The 20,904-nt window shown below is 30.8% G+C and overlaps 1 protein-coding gene across 2 annotated transcripts in view; it reads left to right on the top strand.

Annotated features, from left to right (window-relative positions):
* LOC107439683 (NFX1-type zinc finger-containing protein 1-like) overlaps nt 1–19,633 on the top strand; it is a 34,697-nt gene extending 15,064 nt beyond the window's left edge. The window contains exons 1-2 of one of the 2 annotated variants that reach the window (XM_071177854.1): nt 2,473–2,649; nt 12,091–19,633. In XM_071177854.1, the coding sequence (XP_071033955.1) occupies nt 12,113–18,793 (6,681 nt within the window). In that variant the 5' untranslated portion in view covers nt 2,473–2,649; nt 12,091–12,112 and the 3' untranslated portion in view covers nt 18,794–19,633. Of the gene's footprint in view, nt 1–2,472; nt 2,650–12,090 lie in introns of those variants that run through there. The other variant, XM_043048533.2, reaches the window with a different exon arrangement.
* Nucleotides 19,634–20,904: the final 1,271 nt, after the last annotated feature.

Here is a 20,904-nt window from a genome sequence, read left to right on the forward strand (position 1 = left end):
TCTTGTGAACTACTGATTCTCTGTGAGGGGCTACTTTGCTTGCTTTAAAAAAAATATATATAAGTGATCATTAAACTTAAATTTCTAAAATGAACAAATGACGAATGAACCAATATGGCTACTATTTTGGATGCCCGTAAAAAAATTGCATCAATAACAAATCTCATATTGAAATTCAATAATACTTAATTAAATGTGGTATTAAATACTTCTGGTATTGGTGTGATAAATACTGTTGTAATGAGAATCTATTATAACAAGGTCGATAATACCAGTACTGTGGTAATACAGTTTTCTTTTTTCACTAAAACGGATACGTACTCGAATATCACCATCCAGCACATTCATGACACCCTAGTGTATAATATTTATTTTTTGTTATTATATTAATATTTAAATATTTATTTCTTCATTTCAAGAATGCAGAATATAAATTTTTAACAGGCAAAAATGATGCAAGCCTTAAAAGCATTTATGTAAAATTATTTATAATTTCGATCATATGACCTGTATAACTAATTATATTTTCAACTGTAAAATCAGACATAAAGGTGGTACAAATAAGGATTTTGCCTAGGGCCCCTCAATTCTCGAAAAGAGGGGCATAGGGTCAATGGTATCAAAAACAATATTTTTGATAACTATAAAAATTTTAATTTTTGTTTTTATACTAAACTAGTTTAAAAACAAATTTAAACTACAGTTTGTTGACTGTTGTTTAAATTTGTTTTTGTAGTTGTTTGTAAACTACAGTACTACAAATTTAAACCACCTGGTCAGTTTGTTAGACGCACTTTAAGATTCTATGTACAATCTTAATTATCAGGTGATACTATACAGCTTTATTGTTGTTATGCGACTGAACAGTGGCCCCCATCCCCTCCAAACTCTTGGGCGCATTCATTCCCCCCCCCTTCAAAAAAAATTTGCTAACTTTCCCCTTCCATGTTAGCTTGTTCGAAATAGTGCTACTTTGCTTCTTTTATTTATGTACTTAAAAAAAAAATTCTCTCGTCTAAATTCTCCCCTAAACTATTCGTTTTATTTAGTGTAAAAATTCCTCCCCAAGCTTTAAGCGGGAGCATCGTGAGCCCACCTTCCCCCCTGATAGGGGCCCCTGCGACTGAAAAAGGTTTGCACTTGTTTACGTTAGTGTATCGATTAGTTAAATGAGTCGATGTATAATATAAATTTGACGGTAGGATAAATTAGAAGATAAATTACATAACTATAGAATATTTATTATATCAATCATTATATTAGTATATTTTAATAATTTGATCACATTATTTGACCCACTGTAGTTTTTTTAATAATTATATGATTTGTACGAGTTTATAAGCAATATTTTATAATTAAACATAAATGTCATGTATTTTTATTCAGGGGATTATTTATATACTTCCTTCTTTGTATTTATTTTTAACGCATTGCATTACAACTGATACAGAAGAGTAAGCAAATGCAAACCAGTTTCATCCGAATAAATGCAATACAGCTGTATACCTGATAATTATAATTTTACACAGAATTTTATAGTGCGAATATGGCCAGGGAATGTATATATTATTTAAATAAATATAATTTGAAGATAATAAATATTATAGTACATTAATAAAAATAAATTAAATCTAATATAATATATATTAATAAGTAAATATAATTTAAAGTTCTAGACTAGGTACTAGGCGAGGCATCTGAAACCAGTTGTTCTACAGAAAGTGATAAAATTAAAAAAATAAGATACATTTATGTGAGATGCATTTTTATTTGGTTATTTAAAATAGAGCTTTAAAACCAAAGTTCCTCATTTCTAAGGGCCCTGCGGTTGATATGTCATTAATAAAAATTAAACAACAATCTAAAATTAAATTAAAATAATGACAATAAAAGGCTGTTCTTTAATGAAAGAAAAAATTAAATTTTCTAAAAATTGAAATTGATTTCTTTTTCAGAGTGAATTGATTTTTTTTTCACTTCCAAATTGACTTTAATTAACTTTGCTAAAATGTAGCGAGATTCTAAGATATCCAATTAAAAATATTTAAAAGGCTCACAAAATATTTTGCCTAAGATCTCGCTAAGTTTAGTCACGGTTCTTTTACTCAAAATAACCTGACTTAAAAACACCGACTTACTTATCGATTTCGCATTAAAAATAGTATTTTAGCATGAGCTAAGAATTTAATACTATGTCTTTTGCATATTTATTAATCATAATATTTTTCGGCTATGAAAATACAAATAATGTAACGATATAAACGATTCAAATGTAAAGACATTAAAGCGTTCTATTTTAAATCAATAAGAGTATGTATTTATTAAAGTTATTATTTTTTAAAACTTCATGCAAGGTTAACTACAGATTATTTTGCTGGTATCAGAACGTAATACGAATGAATGATTAGAGATGATAATTTAAGAGAAACGTTATGACGCAGGATATTATTTAGAGAATTGTGGGATATGTTTCGGTTTAATTTTTCTTTGAAAGGGGAAGTACCGCTTTCTCTTCTTTCCTTTTTTTCAGTCGTTCGTTCTTTGAGTTACAAATCTTTATTCAGTTAGCTTTATTTAATTCAAATCTACCTTCTAGCTATTTTTTAGTATTCTTGCACAGTTGTATAAAGACAGTCAAGATTATTTTAGGTAAGTTATATGTATATTTTCTTTATGTCATTCATTAGTTTTTGATTGTTTGCTTCAATTTATGTTTTTGATTTTTTTAAAAACTAATTTAACTAAATTTTTTTACAAACAATGGACAATTTAAGTCATTTTTTAAAAATCTTAACCCATTTAGAATCCTTCAAAACCACTAGAAAATATTTAATTACTTTTTTAAGAGTGCTAATTATTAAGTTATTATTAAGCAAAAAACGCTTACTTTCGTTTTCATCTGAAACGGGAGTCACGTGATTATTTACGAACTAACGTCATTCATATCTATTTGCCATTCCTTTACAATTGCATTTTTGCTTTTGTTTGAATTTTCGTAATTAAATCCATTAATTTTCGATGGTAAATAACTAAGTGAGATAATTATAATAAATTGTGCCCTAATGGAGCTTAATAAAAAAGTAGCTTAAAATCACGTATTTTTATAATGTTTTCTAATAATAAAAACATATAATAATTTATGTGGTACTCATTGAAACATTGTCAGTAGTTAGTTGATGGTTCTGAATTTAAAGATTTTTTAGTTTATTAAAAAAGGGGTTGGAATAAAGTTATGCATGATATAACTTACCAAAATAATGTGTTATAAATACAAAATAATTTTGTTCGTACATTTTTTCGTAGTTTTAAGATATGAATTCTAATTGTTTTCATGTTAGGTGAAAAAATGTTGAATAGATTTTTTACATTGAATAGTTTTAGATTTTGAAAATGTTGAAAAGCTTAAGTTATTGATTTTTTTATTATTTATTTTTTCTAGCTTGAATTTAATGCAGGGAATTATTTCCAGTAGCCTTTTAAAAAAATTGTGATCCCAGCAAAACTTTTAACTCATTCTTTTAAAAAAAATTAAGTCAAACGAAAGAAAGAGAAATTAATATAGTATATTTTATTACTTTATTTTAATTGCGTATGTATATGTTATAAGAGTATTGAAATCGAGCAAATGCATTTATTTAGTTTTACATTAAAGAAAGAGGAATTAAATTTTATAAATACATAAAAAATAATTTTCCCTCATAGCAAAGTTCCTATTTACTCAAAGAATAAAAATGGTAAGAACTGATCTTAACATTACTGTATATTTAATTATTTAATAAATAATAAAAAATTGGATTATAATTTCTTTTTATTTTGCATAAGTTTTTTTTAAAAATTCTTTTGTTTTAGTGAAACAAATACATCTAGCATAATGATATTCGCTGACATTATGGGACTATATTAAATGGCATTAATTGAAATTTTTAGTATTAGCATATAGACTGTAACGATGATGATTGGCATGTCTATTTTAATCGATTAAGTGTTGATTCGTTTTCGGCGATACCGAAAGCTTAACCTGAGATTTTCTTTTTACCCACTTTAATCAAATTTGTTTTACTATTTTAGAATTCTTCCTTGCAAACACTGACTAATAGTTTGCAGAAATAGGGAGAAAAATTAACAATAACCATATTTGGTAAATACTATATTGCAGAAAGAATTAAAATTTAAAAGTATTTTCTTACTATAGCGAAATTCGTGTTTACTCGGAGAATAATATTGAGAATATATATGAGCATGAATGTGTATTTAGATGTTTTATTCATAGTACANAGGGTTCGTATCATTTTGTAAAAGGTGCTTATTTTTGATTTTCGTTTTTTAAAAGCCTTTAAAGGTGCTCTTTTTATTGGATGTTTTTAAAAAGTGCTTAATTTTCCCTTTTCCATAATGAGATTTTTTTCTTTACCATGTCGATTTTCACCATGTATTATGCAAAAGTGTGCTTTTCACACTGTTCCATTCAACGTTTTCACAATTCATTCAACCACAATCTATTTCGGCTTACCGTCTGTCCATAGCGCATGGTAGCACAAATCTTTATGTTTGATGAAATACTTGCGATTCCACACGTGCGTCTACTCGGTGTCTACGCGGTTCGGTGAGATGCTTGCACTCTCATGTGCAACTCTGCTGCATTTTGCAAGATATTCTTAATTTCAGGCTTCATTTTCCACCCCCTGATATCGAACCGAAAAATCTCTTGATCCTTTTATGATGGCTGATGTAATCAAGAAAAGAGTTCTTTGTCAGAAACTAGTTATTTTTTCATGATCATGTAAAGTCAATACCTTTGGGAGTACTATATTGGAGATTGATTGTGCTGTGGTTCAGGTCAAAACTACGATCTGCGGATGGACGGTTGGTGTGTGAATATGTCCTCTCTGTAAAACGGGATGTGACGTATGTGTGGTGTCACTGTATCATCCTCAGGGATATTTTCCAGACCGTCGCCAATAGCCCATTGCGCAGCTCTAGTGTGACTTAAATGAATGCACCGGTACTGCACTATTATCGTATTTAATAGATATATGAAACCATGTGTGACCATTTGATGAAACCATTTCTAAGTTTTAAAACATTAAATGTAGAAAACTTAATTTAAGACCCTGTAGTAGTAGAGAATAATTAGTTTCCTTACAGCTATAACATTTTCGTTACCGCTCGTAGTACTAATTATTCTAGGTTCTTCCCTGTGATGCCATTACACATATATTTCCTAGCTTTTAAAATTTCTTTAATTTCTTATGTTTATTTTTTTAATCATTCTTAATCTAATGTTAATAAAATTAAACCAATTATTTAATTTTTATTACATTTTACAAAAAACTAATACAAATCTTTTATTCTTTTCTTATGTAACGGCTAACTTTTTATTTCAATACAAATGTAAAACTCATTAATTCACTGTCGCGACTAAATCGAAAACAAAATCTATTTGTAATTCTATATTTTTTATTTCTCTTACCACAAAAATGTTTCAGTTACAGGGTTATACTAATTCACACAGTCTTTTTGGTGATTACCTTTTCGCCAAATTATTTTCAAATTTAATCTTGATTACTGGCTTTGTTTTTGGCTATGTTATTTTAAGGTATTTATTTGAAGGTACTAATTAGTTTAGGGGAACCGTAAAAATTACCATACTTTTATTTACTCCAATGAGGCTCAATTAATTTGGGTAATACGTACAAATAGAAATGAAAAAAAAGTTATGTACAAAAAAAGAAGATTTATGGAGAAATGATACTAATTGGATTAAGAGAAACGTAAAATATTGCTATATTATTATTGACACTATTGAATGTAAACTAATTTTGGTAATAATTACTCATTGAAATTAAAAATAGGCTTTGTTAAAAGTAATATTAATGTTAAAAGCAATAGTACTAGTTCGTTAAAAAAATGTTAAAAATCTTCAAACTAGACGCCAATTATACTTAATTAACTATTGATGCCAATGATACTTAATTCACGATTGTAATAAATACAAACTGAAATAAAAAAAGCTATATAGGCTAAATATTATAAAGCGAAATTAATAATGAAGTAACAATAATTCGCTTGAGAGAAATGTAAAAATTCACCATATTATTATTGGCGGCAATAATACTTAATTAATTTTAGTACTAAGTGCTAATTTTATTTTATAACCGTCGTTGAACAGCTGACCAAGTTTTTGGGTTTACAACTACTAATGTTCAACTCCATAGCCTTGTAATTTTGAGCCTAATCCAGAAGACAAGTGAACTCCTGGATTAAGTATTAGGAAAAGTTTGCTTTCAGGGAGGACTTTTTGATGGGACTAACCCGCATTTGCACTACACCGAGAGGAAAATCACGAAAGCCTCCGAGGGTTAGCCTGATGACAAGGAGTCTCTAACCTATGATTCGTCGTCAACCACTGAGGATATTTTTCGTCAGTGCGACTGTGGTTAGTGCGAGCCGGGCGCGGAATTCGTATCCTCTAGCCATCGCTGGGATTCAAACCCGGGTCACATTATTGGTAGGCGGACGCTTTATCCCCTGAGCTAATTGATGAAAAAAATATGCTATGTATTATGACGCAAATTTAATAGAGAAGTGGTATTAAATCGTTTTGGAGAAATTTGAAAAATTCGCCACAATACTTAATTAATTTTGACGCCAATAATACTTAATTAATTTTGGTGATAGGCGCTACTGGTATTATTGTATTTGGTGCAGATTTAATAGGTACCAAATATACAAATATAGGTTAAATGAATTATATTAGTGGATTTGATACCCATTAAAGCTGCATCAAAGCTGAAAAGTTTTAATATAAATACTGTGAAAGACGTTTTTTATGGTTCCTTTTAATCAATAATAATCAGAGGAAGTCGCGTGATTGTGGTAAATTTTGACTATCATGAGTTGGTTTCGGGCAACAGCATAATGATTCTGAATACAGTTAATCTTTATTTTGGTAGATGAACTATTAAAGACGTGTTTTGCTTAACCTAATAATGCAAATCCACCCGGAAAGTAAAAAAGAATAAGGAATTAAAATGAAAAGTGATCGTACGAAGAACGGGTAAAATAAATTATCTATTACCAAGTCAACTATTAACTAGTAAGTGATTAAAAAAACAAATATTAGGGAACCGATTGTCCGGAACGATCGGGACCATCGCTATTCCGGATAACTGATATTTCCGGTTTTCTAAATCGCTACAAAAAGCCGTTTTTTTTATTGTTAAACCTAACTTAAAAAAAAAAAAAAATGGAAATAATCTTAAAAAGAAGAAAAAACGATGAAGTAATACACTAATGATTATTTCCAAAATGATGGTAAGGTAAACATCTTTCAAAAAAGAACGGAAAATCCTGAAATCTTATGAGGAATTTTTTTTTTTTTTTAAAAAATGGCGGGAAAATTTATCGAATTTCGTTCCGGTTTTTTGGTTTTCCGGTTTTCTGATTTCCGGATAACAGGTTTTGTACTGTAGTATAAATCGAAAAAAATAGAATTTCAAATTATAAAAATATATATAAGAGTAAAAAGAAATAATATTTTCCTATTCTTTTGCCTTTTTAAATTTCTTTTTATCATGGTAGGTTTGTCCATCGCAGTTTTTACATGTTTCACAACATATTTGCTCGAATACATTTATTCCCCCCCCCCACAGTCGTTACTGCAGCTAATAATAATTTTTCTAGCTCAGATTCTTCTCATGTCGTATAAACTACATTAATGTTCGATTTTATACATTCCATCCCCAATACTTTGGATTCAAGTTGTTTCCCAACCACGCTTGTGCTTACAGATAAAAGAGACGCGAATATAAATATGCCGCATCAGTAAACATGAAAAAAAAAAATAATGGTTTTGCTTGATGACCTACCAGCTCTTGAAAACATTGAAAATTTTATTTCTTCCAAACTGTACATGCTGATATTCAAAATTTCTTGTTCATTGAAAGTATGAAGCTTTCAAAAGCTTTTTGAATTGGTGATCGAAATGGGTTGCAGGTGGCGTACAGCAGAACTCTATCTATACCTGTGATGCCACAATTGGCATTACATATTGATTTCCTACCTTTTAAAATATCTTTTTAAACTTAAGCTTATATTTATTAATCGAATTATATTTAAAATAAATCAAAGACTTAATCTTTTAAAGCGAACATAAAATATTTTATTCTTTTCTTATCGATCATTGTAACGGATACTTTTTATTTCAATACTAATTCAGACTCATTAATTCACTGTCGCGCCTAATCAAGAAAAAAAATCTATTTATAACTTTTTGATTCTAAATTTCTAATCCGCAAAAATGTTTCAGTTGCATGGTTGTAATAACTCCCATAAATTTGTTTTGCGAAGGTACTTTTGAACCCAATAGGTACTTTTGAACCCAATATTTATTATGCTAGGTTGGCTTTGCTTTGGCTATGTTATATTTTGATAATACGCCAATTTTGGATCTCCTACCCATACTTCTCCTGTGTCCAGGACCGGATTAAGCGTACGCGGGGCCCTAGGCCATTAAAATTTTTTGGGCCCTTAGATTAAATTTTTTTCTCGTATATTTTTTATTTATTCACAAATAAAAGTATTTATCTATCTTTTCATTTAAGAAAGCATATTTAAAATTAAAATAAATAATAATAAATTAAATTTTACTTTATTTTATTAAATTAGAACTAAAAAATAATCCTAACATTTTGAAAAATCATTGTTTTTCTTAATATTTTTAAATTTATTCTTAAAAATCCATTTTAAGGGACTCCCTCATCATTGGGGGCCCCAGGCCATGGCCTAGTCTGGCCTAATGGATAATCCGGCCCTGCCTGTGTCCGTTGGGAACAATTACATGTACTTTTTAATTTGGCTTTTGATTAGGCAGGTCATGGAGGATTTGTCTCCCATGGCCTGTCCTTATTAATATTACTATGTAAAATTTATTTAACTTTGAACATTATCATGGATAATATATAATTTTTGTATCTCGAGCTCTATAAATACTACTAAATAAAAGTATTATTAATTATGATCCGGTTCAACTGTTATTTTCATCATTATCTTCAAGTGGTCAAGTATACAATACTACTTCCTACCACACCGAATATTCCATCTCAACAATACCTATGGCAACACTTCGCATGCTTTCACCATTAGCGTGTGGAGAGTCATAGGAGAAGGATGTACGTTAGTTTCTGTCTTGATTTTCAAGTAGATTAAAAACTTTTTAAAGTTCGGTAACTATGTGGAACTCAACTCTGCATTGAACATAGCTCAAAAATAAAGTATCGTGGAAATTAAAAAAATATTTTTTACAATTAAATACGAAAAATATTAAGAAAGAGGAAAATATCGTAGTACATTCCTATATAACTGAAAAGAGGAGGAGAGGGTCAAGACATGGAACTTTTCTTCTCCCCAAATGAGTTATTCGAGTGTTGCAATCGCTAATTGAATGGCTTCTCAGGTCAGATAGCGGAACCATTCGTACTTTTCCTTTTTAAAGCATTGATGAAGTGGTAGGGCAACAGCTCAATTCATGAAAAAGCGATATTAAATTTACAGAGTCATTTAAAATGGTTGAATTGTGTAAATTTTTGGAACTGTAAAATCTTATTTTTGAGTTTCCCTTTCTGCTTTTCGTCAGAAGTATGTCTTTTTTCTCATGGGGCAAGAGCTCTTAGTAACATGAAATCAGCCTGTTGTTGCCCGTTGTGAAGCAATGAAAAGCATCAATTGTATTTCTAATAATAAAACTAATAACATTACAGGGGTCTGTTTAGAAGAAATTTGGGTCCGTTAACGGACCCTTCACAAAATATCTTTTCATAAAAACGGACCCTTCACAAGACATTTTATCTTTAAGACGGACCCTTCACAAAATATTTTAACTTAAAAACGGACCCTTCACAAAATAATTTATCTTTTAATCGGACCCTTCACAAATTTGTTTATCTTCATTATTGTTTTGTTAATCGAATAAACCCTTCCCTGGTAGGAGTGAGGGAATAAAGGCGATATAAACGAACTAAATTTTGTCTTCGACATTCAGCAGTAAATTCTGCGTTCAGCAGTATAGGCTAAATACCAAATATTTGTATGTTGAATCGCTAATTTAGTAGTTGCATTTGCTGTTTATTTTTTAAAATTTAATTTTTTTAATTATAACTTTACAGTGTTGAGCATAATCTTGTATGTCTTTACNGAGATTTCATTTTACATAATGTGACTTAACGTTTATTTTATATTCACAAATTACGAGTAATTTTTTCACAATTTTACCAAAAACGGACCTTTCACAAAATGTCTGGACAGACCCCTGCATTATCTTAGGCTATAATTGTTTCGATATTAGCTTTTATAATAATTGAACAAATCTTAAAATGAATATTTTTTTTTTTGAGGGAAGGAAGTGATTTTTTTAGAAGTGGTAAACTATTTTCTTTTTAGATTTCACACCTTACACAAGCTTCATTTTAAAATTTAATTACATCGAATTTTAAAAGATGTATGCAAAATGGTTAAAACAGGAAAATTTCTCAAATACAAACAACACCCTCAGTGAGTAGGAACTTTTCCTTTACTATATTTATCCAACATTTGTGATATTTTAGTACTTAATTAAAGCGTAGTTATGTGAAAGAAATTGTTACAAAATTGTATACTAATATCCCCTAAATTGTAAAATTGAAAAAAAAAAATACTAGCATTTTATTCAGAAAGTACTCAAAATTTGAAACACTAAGAGGGAGGAGGAATATCATGCTTAGAGAAAGGGGACTATTTTTTTTTCCAATTCCAGAATCCATATTTATTATGCTTAATAGCTTAAAATTTAAATTAAAATCTGCATAAAAATTCTATTTGGAAGCAACAAAAAATTTATAATTTTAAGGAGGGAAGGGAAATGAAAGGTCATTCTCCTGATAAGAAACAATATTTTTTTAATGACTAACACCCATATAAATTCAATTCCAACATTTAATTACCAATAAATTAAAAAACAAATTCATTTGGGAGGTATCTAAAACTTATGGTGTTTTGTAGATTAGAATTTAATGACCAACATCTATATTTTAAAAATAAAAAGGCGTGAAAATATAATCTTCAAGCTATTTAAAGTTTATGATTTTAAGGGAAAGGGGTCTTACTTAAGGAATATGAAATAATTTTTTTTTTATCACTAGGATTTAGATAAGTTATATTCTAATATTCAATTGCTTGAAAAATGAAAAAGTAATTCATAAAAAAATTTTCATGCTTTTTTTTAATTTGATTTTCAAGCAATTAAATTCTGGAAAACAACTTATTTGAAAAGAAAAGTTGTTTGTATTGTTATCTTCCTCAGGGAATAAACGATCAACTTTTATTTTCAAATAAGTGATTTTCCAGTTTTTAATTGCTTGACAAAAAAATTAACGAGCATCAAGGGTTTATTTATATATTTATAAATTAATTAAAACTTATTGTTTTAGAGGGAAACGATGAGAAACGCTCCTTCGGGAAGTGTAAACTTTCCTATCCATCGCTAGACCTCATATGAAAACTTCAATACTTAATAATTTTCAATACTTTATACTTTCAATACTAAATAATTTTTTTTCATAATTCATCATTTTTCGATCGAATTTGAGTGTACTAAGTTCCTCTTGCCCAGATTAGGAAAATTAAAACGTATTGTCTTCCGTAATCTTAATCTAGGCCGTACTACTACTGTATCTAGGCCGTACGTATCTACTACTGCACAATTAACAACTATACATAGGAATTGTTACCGTCCTGGGTTCGAAGTTCCGACATTGAAATTAGCGTCTCTGTCCTATGCTCACAAGTTCAGAACCAATGCTGTAGGCTTAACTAATGTGCAAATTGAAAAATTGCTGTTTGTTATCAATTTAATCGCAAATATAGTGGAATGATTTTTAATAATTTGATATGCTAATACTCAATGAGTACTGTACAAATCCTCTAAATGAAAAACGTTGTGCATACATTTTTTTTAATGTCATGAAAAAATGCTCTATGTTTTTACCATTTGTAAGATAAATTATTATATTATTATATCTAAAATCTTATTATATCTATTATATCTAATTCTTTTAGGGATTTTTAAGAGTTGTGTAATATGGAAGATGTGTATGAAACAGCAACTGAATCTTCTAGCAATATCATCACAAAAGGAAATTTAGTAGCTGAAAAACGATATTTTTCAGCAAGAAAAAATCCTGAAACAGTTCAGAGATCTAAGTCTAAGCCTGTATCAAATCGATTGATCAAGCCTTCATCTTTTCCTATCAATACTCTTCTGCCGAAGTCTATCAGTAAGCCTTCGTCAAGACCCGTCAATACACTTCTGCCTAAGTTTATCAGTATGCCTCTGTCAGGTCGTATTACTGCGCATAGGTCAAAACCTCTGAATGAACCTCCACCATTACCAAATGGAAATTACCAAACTTCAAGAAATGAGTCAAAAGAATTAAGTTATATTAAAAACCTTGTCGACAAAAGCTGTGATGAAATCTTGTTAACTGTTCATAAAGATGAAAATAGGTTTCTATCTCTCTTAAATGAAAATGTTGATCGCGATGTTCTAGCCTTGATGCTGATTACTTTGGAAAAAGCTGTAGCTCCTCGGTTACCCAAGCATGTTAACATAGTCATAAATAATGTGACGAGTTCTGGGAATTTCTTTCATGTAGTTACCAAGTACCTCGCATCGTTTCAGAGAAGTCGTCCTCAAAATATTCACTGTGATTCGCTGGTCAGCCTTGTGAATTTCCTGACCAAATTTCAAACCTGTTTACCATCCTCTGCTTCAGATTCATTGACAGTCCTATTTCCGTTATTAAAGAAAACATGCGAACTGTACCTAAGAGAAAGTAAGGATTCCGAAATATTTCAAAAGTTGCAAGAAATCGATGTTAGAAATAATGCATTTTTGAAAAATTTCACTCCATTTGAAGCCAAAAAAATTTCCTTCAAAGAACAATTGCAGCTGGAAGAACCTCCGGAAAATTTCCGTTCTATTCCTATTCTGCCGTGTGCGGAAGATTTTCGTTGTACTTCTGCATTCATTCGTCCTAATGTTGTTAGTGGACAGTATCAAGACACTGAACATTATTTAGATGTGCAATTTCGATTGTTGCGCGAAGATTATGTCAAATCACTTCGGGATGGTGTTGCAGAATATAAAGAGTTGAAAAAAGCTGGCAAATCAGTAAAAAAATGCAACAACGTGCGTGTTTATGAGAATGTTTATTTGACATCACAACAAATGGTTTCAATTGGTCTTGTCTACATTGCTGTTTTCCAAGTTAAAGATTTTTCTCATGTCAAATGGGAATCTAGCAAACGATTTTTGTTTGGATCGTTGCTTTGTATATCAGACGATGACTTTAAAACCATGCTTTTTGCCATCGTGGCTGAGCGGAAGACAGAAGAATTGAAACAGGGAAAGTTAATGGTAAAATTCGAAAACCTGTCGGAAGAAGTTTTAGATATAAATCCTGATCGAAAGTTTGTAGTTCTTGAAACTACAGCATTTTTCGAAGCTTACCGTCATAATCTGAAAGCATTGTCGGAGTTAGATGATGAAAAGATGCCAATGAAACGGTATATTGTTGATGTTGAGACTTGTGTGCATCATCCTTGTTACTTGAAAGATGACACTACTTATGATATGCGACCATTGTTGATACCTCTAGATAAAAAATATGTGAAAAAATCGAATCATTATATTGAGTATACTTATCCTTCAGATATCGATAACAGAGCGAAAACCACATCTGTACTCAATTATAATAGTTGGCCAACTGCGAGTGAAATGGATCTCGATCCCTCTCAGTACGATGCTTTGAAAACAGCCGTTACAAAGGAATTTGCAATCATTCAAGGTCCACCAGGTACTGGGAAAACTTATATTGGATTGAGAATCGTACAATTATTGCTCTACAATAAGAAAATTTGGAAATCTGACAACCTTCATTCTCCTATATTGATAGTATGTTTTTCAAATCATGCTCTTGATCAGTTTTTAGAAGGTTTAACAGTTTTTACCGAAAATATTGTTCGCATTGGAGATAGAGGAAAAAATGAAAATCTAGAAAAATTTAAACTCAGTAATTTGCGAAGAAAATTAGAGGATGAAAAAAATGTTCCAACGCACATATTTCATAACATAAGTATGAAATTAGCCATGTTAAATAATATTAGAGAGGAAATAGAGACCACAAATAAACTCATTAAAGCATCGCAAAATAGAGTTTTAAATGCGTCAGAGCTAGAAAGCTGCATACCCACAGCACATTTCCTTTCGTTTAGAGAAGAAAGGTATGAAGCAGCATATAACTCCATCTATAATTGGCTAGGGATCTGTGTCGGTGAAATTGACGATTTCGTCTTTCGCATCAGTGTAAAGTCTCTTTCAAAAAGCGATCTTTTAGTAGATGCAAGTGGAAAAAGGATTGTGAATGTGGGGCAAAGAAATGAGCAAAACAGATATCAGAAATTGAAGGATTCTGTATGTTTTGCTGGTGAAATCTCAAAACACATATCATGTGTTTTAAATTATACGTTTTCCTTGAATTCTTCAGAAGTGAGAAATATTCGAAATGTATGGGAAATTAACATTCAGTTCAGATGGAGACTTTATAAATACTGGGTACAATGCTTGGTTATGAAAACAAAAGGTAAATATTTAGAAATGAAAGAAGAATTACGATATATCTCTAACTATAATGAACGACGGGAGTTATCGGAACAAATGAGTGAGCTAAAGCAATCAATAGATTATGCTTTGTCTTCAGTACTAAATGAATATGATTTAAAGGGGTACATTAACAGTATGCACTTCAAATCATTGCGTAGATATTCTCCAAGAGGTCAAGTGCGTAGATATTATCCGACAGATCAAGTCTTCATGTACTATTGGTTAGAGTTAAAAGTGAAAGACGGAAATAATATTAAAGATCGTATTGAAATTATTCAAAATCTTCATTCTACGTTTAGGCTCTTAAGAGACAATTGCAAAGAAACTGCTTACGTTGCCGATCAGAATAATATAAATGATTTTGCAGACGTCGAATACCTGGAAGCGCAGCGAGATTTTGACTCGGATGATATTGCAGGAGCTTCATACGATGTTGCATTGGACATTACACTAGACAACTGTGATTCCATTGATTTTCTTGATGGCTGGCAGGTTCAAGGAGGCCAAAGTGCAGTGAGTAAGTTATTCAGGGAAAAATTGTGTAATTCAGCTGTAATGTCAAACTATGAGTTTAAAAATGTCACTAATGTCTGGAAATTAACCATAGAAGACAGGTGGAAACTCTACAAATATTGGGTGCAAATGTTTATTGAGCTTAAAAAGCGGAAAAAGTACAATCTTCTTCAAAATCTCCGCGAAAAACACGTCGAACTTTGCGAGTTACGCTCTTTGAAAGATGTTTACGTTGCTAGTAAGGCTGACGTTATTGGTATGACCACAACTGGTGCTGCTAAGTACCGATACATTATTGAGTCCTTGAAACCATCAATAGTTGTCGTAGAAGAAGCTGCAGAAGTACTAGAATGTCACGTGGTAACCTCTTTGAGTCCTGAGACAAAACACGTCATTTTAATTGGAGATCATTTGCAGTTGAGGCCCAATCCTAATATTCATATGTTATCCGTGAAATACGATTTGAATGTTTCTCTTTTTGAAAGACTGGTCAAGAATGGTTTGGAATTTGTCCAATTGCTCATTCAGCACAGAATGAGACCTGAAATAGCAGGATTATTAGTTCCACACTTCTACAAAACTTTAGAAAATCATGCATCCGTTAGTTTGTATGAGGATGTGAGAGGAGTGAATAAAAATGTTTTTTTTGTTTCGCATAGTTTTGATGAACTTCAAGATGGCGATAATCAAAGTAAATCCAATCAGCATGAAGCGAAATATTTGATTTCTCTATGTGAGTATTTAATTAAGCAGAATTACGAACCTTCTCAAATCACTATACTGACTACGTACTCCGGGCAGTTATTGGAACTGAAACGATTGTCGCGAGGTAAACTGAAAGACGTACGGATAACGGTAGTCGATAATTATCAAGGAGAAGAAAATGAAATAATTTTACTTTCTTTGGTGCGTAGTAATGATGAAGGAGAAATTGGATTTCTAAAAATTTCAAATCGTGTTTGTGTTGCATTATCTCGAGCAAGAAAAGGGCTGTATTGCATTGGAAACTTTAATTTATTAGCACAAAACAGTAAACTTTGGAGAAACGTCATCTCATATTTGAAGGATCGTGATTTATTTGGATCAGCAGTTCAGCTGAGATGTCAAAACCACCCTGAAATTAGTAATTATGTTAAAAGCTGTGAAGATTTTGATTTAGTTCCAGATGGAGGCTGTAAAATTAAATGTGAATATCGTTTGCCATGTGGCCACACTTGTCCATTAATGTGCCACCCTTACGATAGAGAGCACGAAAATATCTGCTGCGAAAAACCTTGCACTAGAATATGTGAAAATGGGCATGCTTGCCAAAGAAAGTGTTTCGAGGAATGTCTTTGCCCTGTTTTACTGAATAAAAGGCTTCTTTGTGAACATGAAATTGTCGTACAATGTTGTATCAAAATTGAAGATATCGTGTGCGAAGAACCTTGTGAAAGATTATTGGAATGCGATCATAAATGTTTAAACCAATGTGCTGAAGATTGTACAAAAGAATGCCCTGAAAGTATTACAATTACTTCGTCATTCTGTGGACACGAAATGGAAATTCAATGCTTTCAGAAATATGATGAAGATTTTCTGAGAACGAACTGCCAGACTCCTTGTGAGGCATCACTACCTTGTGGCCATATCTGTAGTGGATTATGCAGAAGCTGCAAAAACTTTACGTCACACATTCCTTGTCGCAGTGATTGCCAGAAAGTTCTACCATGTGGCCATGAATGCAAATCACTTTGTTTTGAAAGGTGCGCGCTCTGCTCAGTTCTAGTTCTTAAAAGGAGTAAATTATGTGATCACGAGAGAGAAATAGAATGTCATCTCAAAATTGAAGATATTCCCTGCGACGTTGAATGCGAAAAAATTTTACTATGTGGTCACAAGACTCGTGAAGAATGTTCTGTTACAGTTGAGGAAATAACATGCAACGAGCCTTGTGAAAAGCTTTTACCATGCGGGCATAGTAAATGTCAGAAAAAATGCGGTGAGAGTTGTGTATCGAGATGTAAAAAAACTATTTTAATAGTATCCCCTTTTTGTGGGCATCGTATGGAAGTCGTGTGTTTTCTTTCAAATGATGGCAATTATCTTACAGACCGTTGTTCTGCACCTTGTAATGCCGAATTAAAATGTGGACATGCTTGTACAGGTACTTGTAGCACTTGCCATCAAGGAAGATTTCATATTGCATGTAACCAAAAGTGTAAACGAATTTTAATTTGTGGTCATAATTGTGAATCTATATGTTCTAAGGCATGTCCACCGTGTAAAAAACCTTGTGAGAACGTGTGCTCTCATAGAAAGTGCTTAAAAATGTGCAGAGAACCTTGTGATCCATGTACTGAACCATGTGCATGGGTTTGCCCTCACAAAAAATGCTCGAGATTGTGCAGTGACCTGTGTGATCGTGGCCCCTGCAATGAGCCTTGTTTAAAGCTATTAAGCTGCCAACATCCTTGTTTAGGGTTTTGTGGGGAAACTTGTCCTACAGTTTGCAACGCTTGCAAGATCGGAGAAGAATGTTTTATTGCTGATGGCAAAAAATACATAACCCTAGAAGACTGTGGTCATTTGTTTGAAGTGGACGAGTTTTCAAAATGGATAAATAAAGAAGCAAGCGAACTATGCGCATTGCAAGCAATTTTATGCCCACGATGCAAATTTGCCATTAAAAGAAATTATCGATTTGGAAATTTGATAAAATCAAGATTAGCTGACATTGAAAATGCCAAAACATTGGTGTTTAAGGAAGATCCTTCATTACATCGAAGAAAAATACAATCATTATTGCGATCCACCAATCCTATTTCTGATCCACACTTGACAAAAATTGATCGTGACATAAATAAAGTGGTTTCGTCGAAGAAACCCAGAACCATTTCTGAATTACAAACTATGTTTAATTTTTATACTTTAATGAAGGTATTCGTAAATGTGTCAGAGCTCGCACGTAGAAGAAACACTGATATGAGTATTTCAAACAACTGTGACTTAAATAAGTTGAAAACTTACATTAAAACAACTTGCTTTTGGATGGAGCCTATTTTTCGCGATGACTTCTTAACTGCATCAGAACAACAGCTGTTTGAATTAACATGGGAACTTCGAAGGTTGAAACTTGCAGGTGAACTGCTGCGATTTCTCCGAATATTTTCTAAAGGCGAAAGGAAAAAGAGTTGGAATCTTCTCTTAGACTGCGTTATGACTTATTCTCCTTTTCGAGATTTGAAAGCGATACGTAGTATTTTAGATGATATAAAACATGATGAAAAGAGGTTACATTCTGCTTTGGAATCTGAATTGGATTTCAAAGAGCTTCCTGTTTATGCCTTAAATGGATATTCAGATGGTAACTTTTTTAAGTGTTCAAAAAATCATGTGTGTCGTGCTTTGGAAATAACTGATTATGAAATGTATGAAAGTGCTTGTCCTGAATGCATGCCCTTAGCCAAAGGAACGCTTAGCAAAAGACACTCTCTTAGCCTCCGAGAAGTGCCTTTTGCGTATAGCCGTCCATTCTCCAGAGTATCCTCCGGAGCAAGATTTTCAAGAAACAAAAGTTTAGGATATGATACAGTTTTTATTTAAATCCTAGGGTTCTCTGCTCGCTTATCTCATCAATTTTTGCAATTACTAAAGTTAATTTTCGATACCGATTATAAACTGATAGTTACATCATTTATTATATTGAGAGAACTCAAAATGTTTGATTGTTTTAACACAAATTTAGTATCCAATTTTATTGGGATAAAAATGAAATGTTATCATTTTGATTCATTATCATTGAAGCTTTATCTACAATTTTGTTTTATTCAATTGCTGTTTAATTTTTTGTTACGATAAAAACATCTTAAGTGCTTTTTGTCAAAGCTATTAATTATTGATTATTATTATTGCGATTAATTAAGAGATTATTTATTGATGAGGCTAACAGTTAATACTTAATAATGTTTTATTATTTTCTGTTCTATCTTTTAAGTTCTAATTAATGTTAAAATTTCTAATTTTAATTATTGTTTACTTAAGGTTGACATTTAATTTCTCAATCAATTCAAATGGAAGTAAAATTCTGTAGATCAATAAAATAAAAAAAATGTGTATATTACTTCAAGACGTTTTCCCAGATTATGGTAGCATATCTGTTTTTTTTCTCTCACTTAAATATGGCTTTTTGGCTAATATTTTAAATATATTTATTGATGGCGGTAATTACAAAAAACAGTGTATAATTTCGTATTGGCCTAATATATGAAAAGCTATAGCTTTCAACATATGAATGAATGTAATATTCAACATATGAATAAATGTTATTTGTATTTATGTGTGTACAAATGTCAATTGTATTTATGTATGAATAAATATTAATTGTATTTACGTAAGAATGTTAATTGTATTTATGTATGAATAAATATTCAATGTGTCAATAAATGTTAATTGTATTCACGTAACATAAAATGTTAACTCTATTCATGTATATATAAATGTGCAGTGAATGCATAATTGTTAATTTTACAGAAAAAGTTTTAACATCAGATTGAATCAGATCACATGATCTGCTACAATTGAATTGCTGCTTGCAGAAAATTTTTTAGTCCTGTTTACTACTACTTATGGAGGAAGTTTTCTGCTTTTCCTATTAATGCTATAAATTAGAAAAACAAATTATGTTTATGGATTAGGTACCAGGTAAATTCAGGCGTTTTGATTTTCATTTTGTCCATTGTAAATATTAGATAGAATATTTAAACTGGTGGTATATTGTTAATTGATATATAACTGGTGGTTTATTGTTCTACGTATGGAAGCAAATGGTATCTTATAAAACAATTATAAATCCTCTCGGAGCCAAATCTATTTACATTCAAAATTATTCTGAAATATAGAACACATATTCAGCGAAATAATTAAAAAAAGATATCGAAAGCTCATTTTTCAATACCGTTACCTTCTTGCAACTTATAAGTTATTGACAACAGTTAAAATGCGAAAATTAACATTGACATTTTTTGTTTTGTGTAAAAAAAGTGAAGAACTTATTAAGTATTAAGAACGTAAGCCTATTTTCTGCGTTAAAAAAATGAATTAAGATCAAGAAAACTGAGTTAAATTAAATATATGTTGTTAGCCACTTTCATTTGACTAAATATGTATAAGGTATGTTAAGTTTTCTAGATTTGTTAATCAGCAGCTACAACAGTTTATCAGCAGCTTAGCAGCTACAATAAATATTAATAATTGTCACTTCTCAGTTATTCACTATTTTGTTTTTATTCGCTAATGTGAAAGCATTATATTTCTGAAAATTTCACATTTTAAATTGGTTATAATATTAATTTTAGTTTAAGTTTATTTTTAAAAAACTTAGATATCAATTATACGTTTTAAAATGTGCTTAATCGCAAATTTTAACCATTTGTATTTTTATCGGTAATAGTTAGAATTCAAGAAGAGAATTGCAATTTTAAAATTTGAAAAATGTATCCAGATATTTTGTTAATTTTATTTTTATATTTCTTTTTTGCAACAAGAAGAAAAAGCGACTGAAATTGTAAATGTGGGAATACTTTATGTAACTATTATTTTATATATGTATGTGTGTGTGTGTTAGATATTTTTAAAAATTTCTATTTATTTCGTAATAATAATATGAAAATAAATAGACAAAATAGCTAAATTTACGAACACCGGCGGAATAAACC

The sequence above is a fragment of the Parasteatoda tepidariorum genome, chromosome 2 (genome assembly GCF_043381705.1).
Source record: "Parasteatoda tepidariorum isolate YZ-2023 chromosome 2, CAS_Ptep_4.0, whole genome shotgun sequence".
NCBI lineage: Eukaryota > Metazoa > Arthropoda > Arachnida > Araneae > Theridiidae > Parasteatoda > Parasteatoda tepidariorum.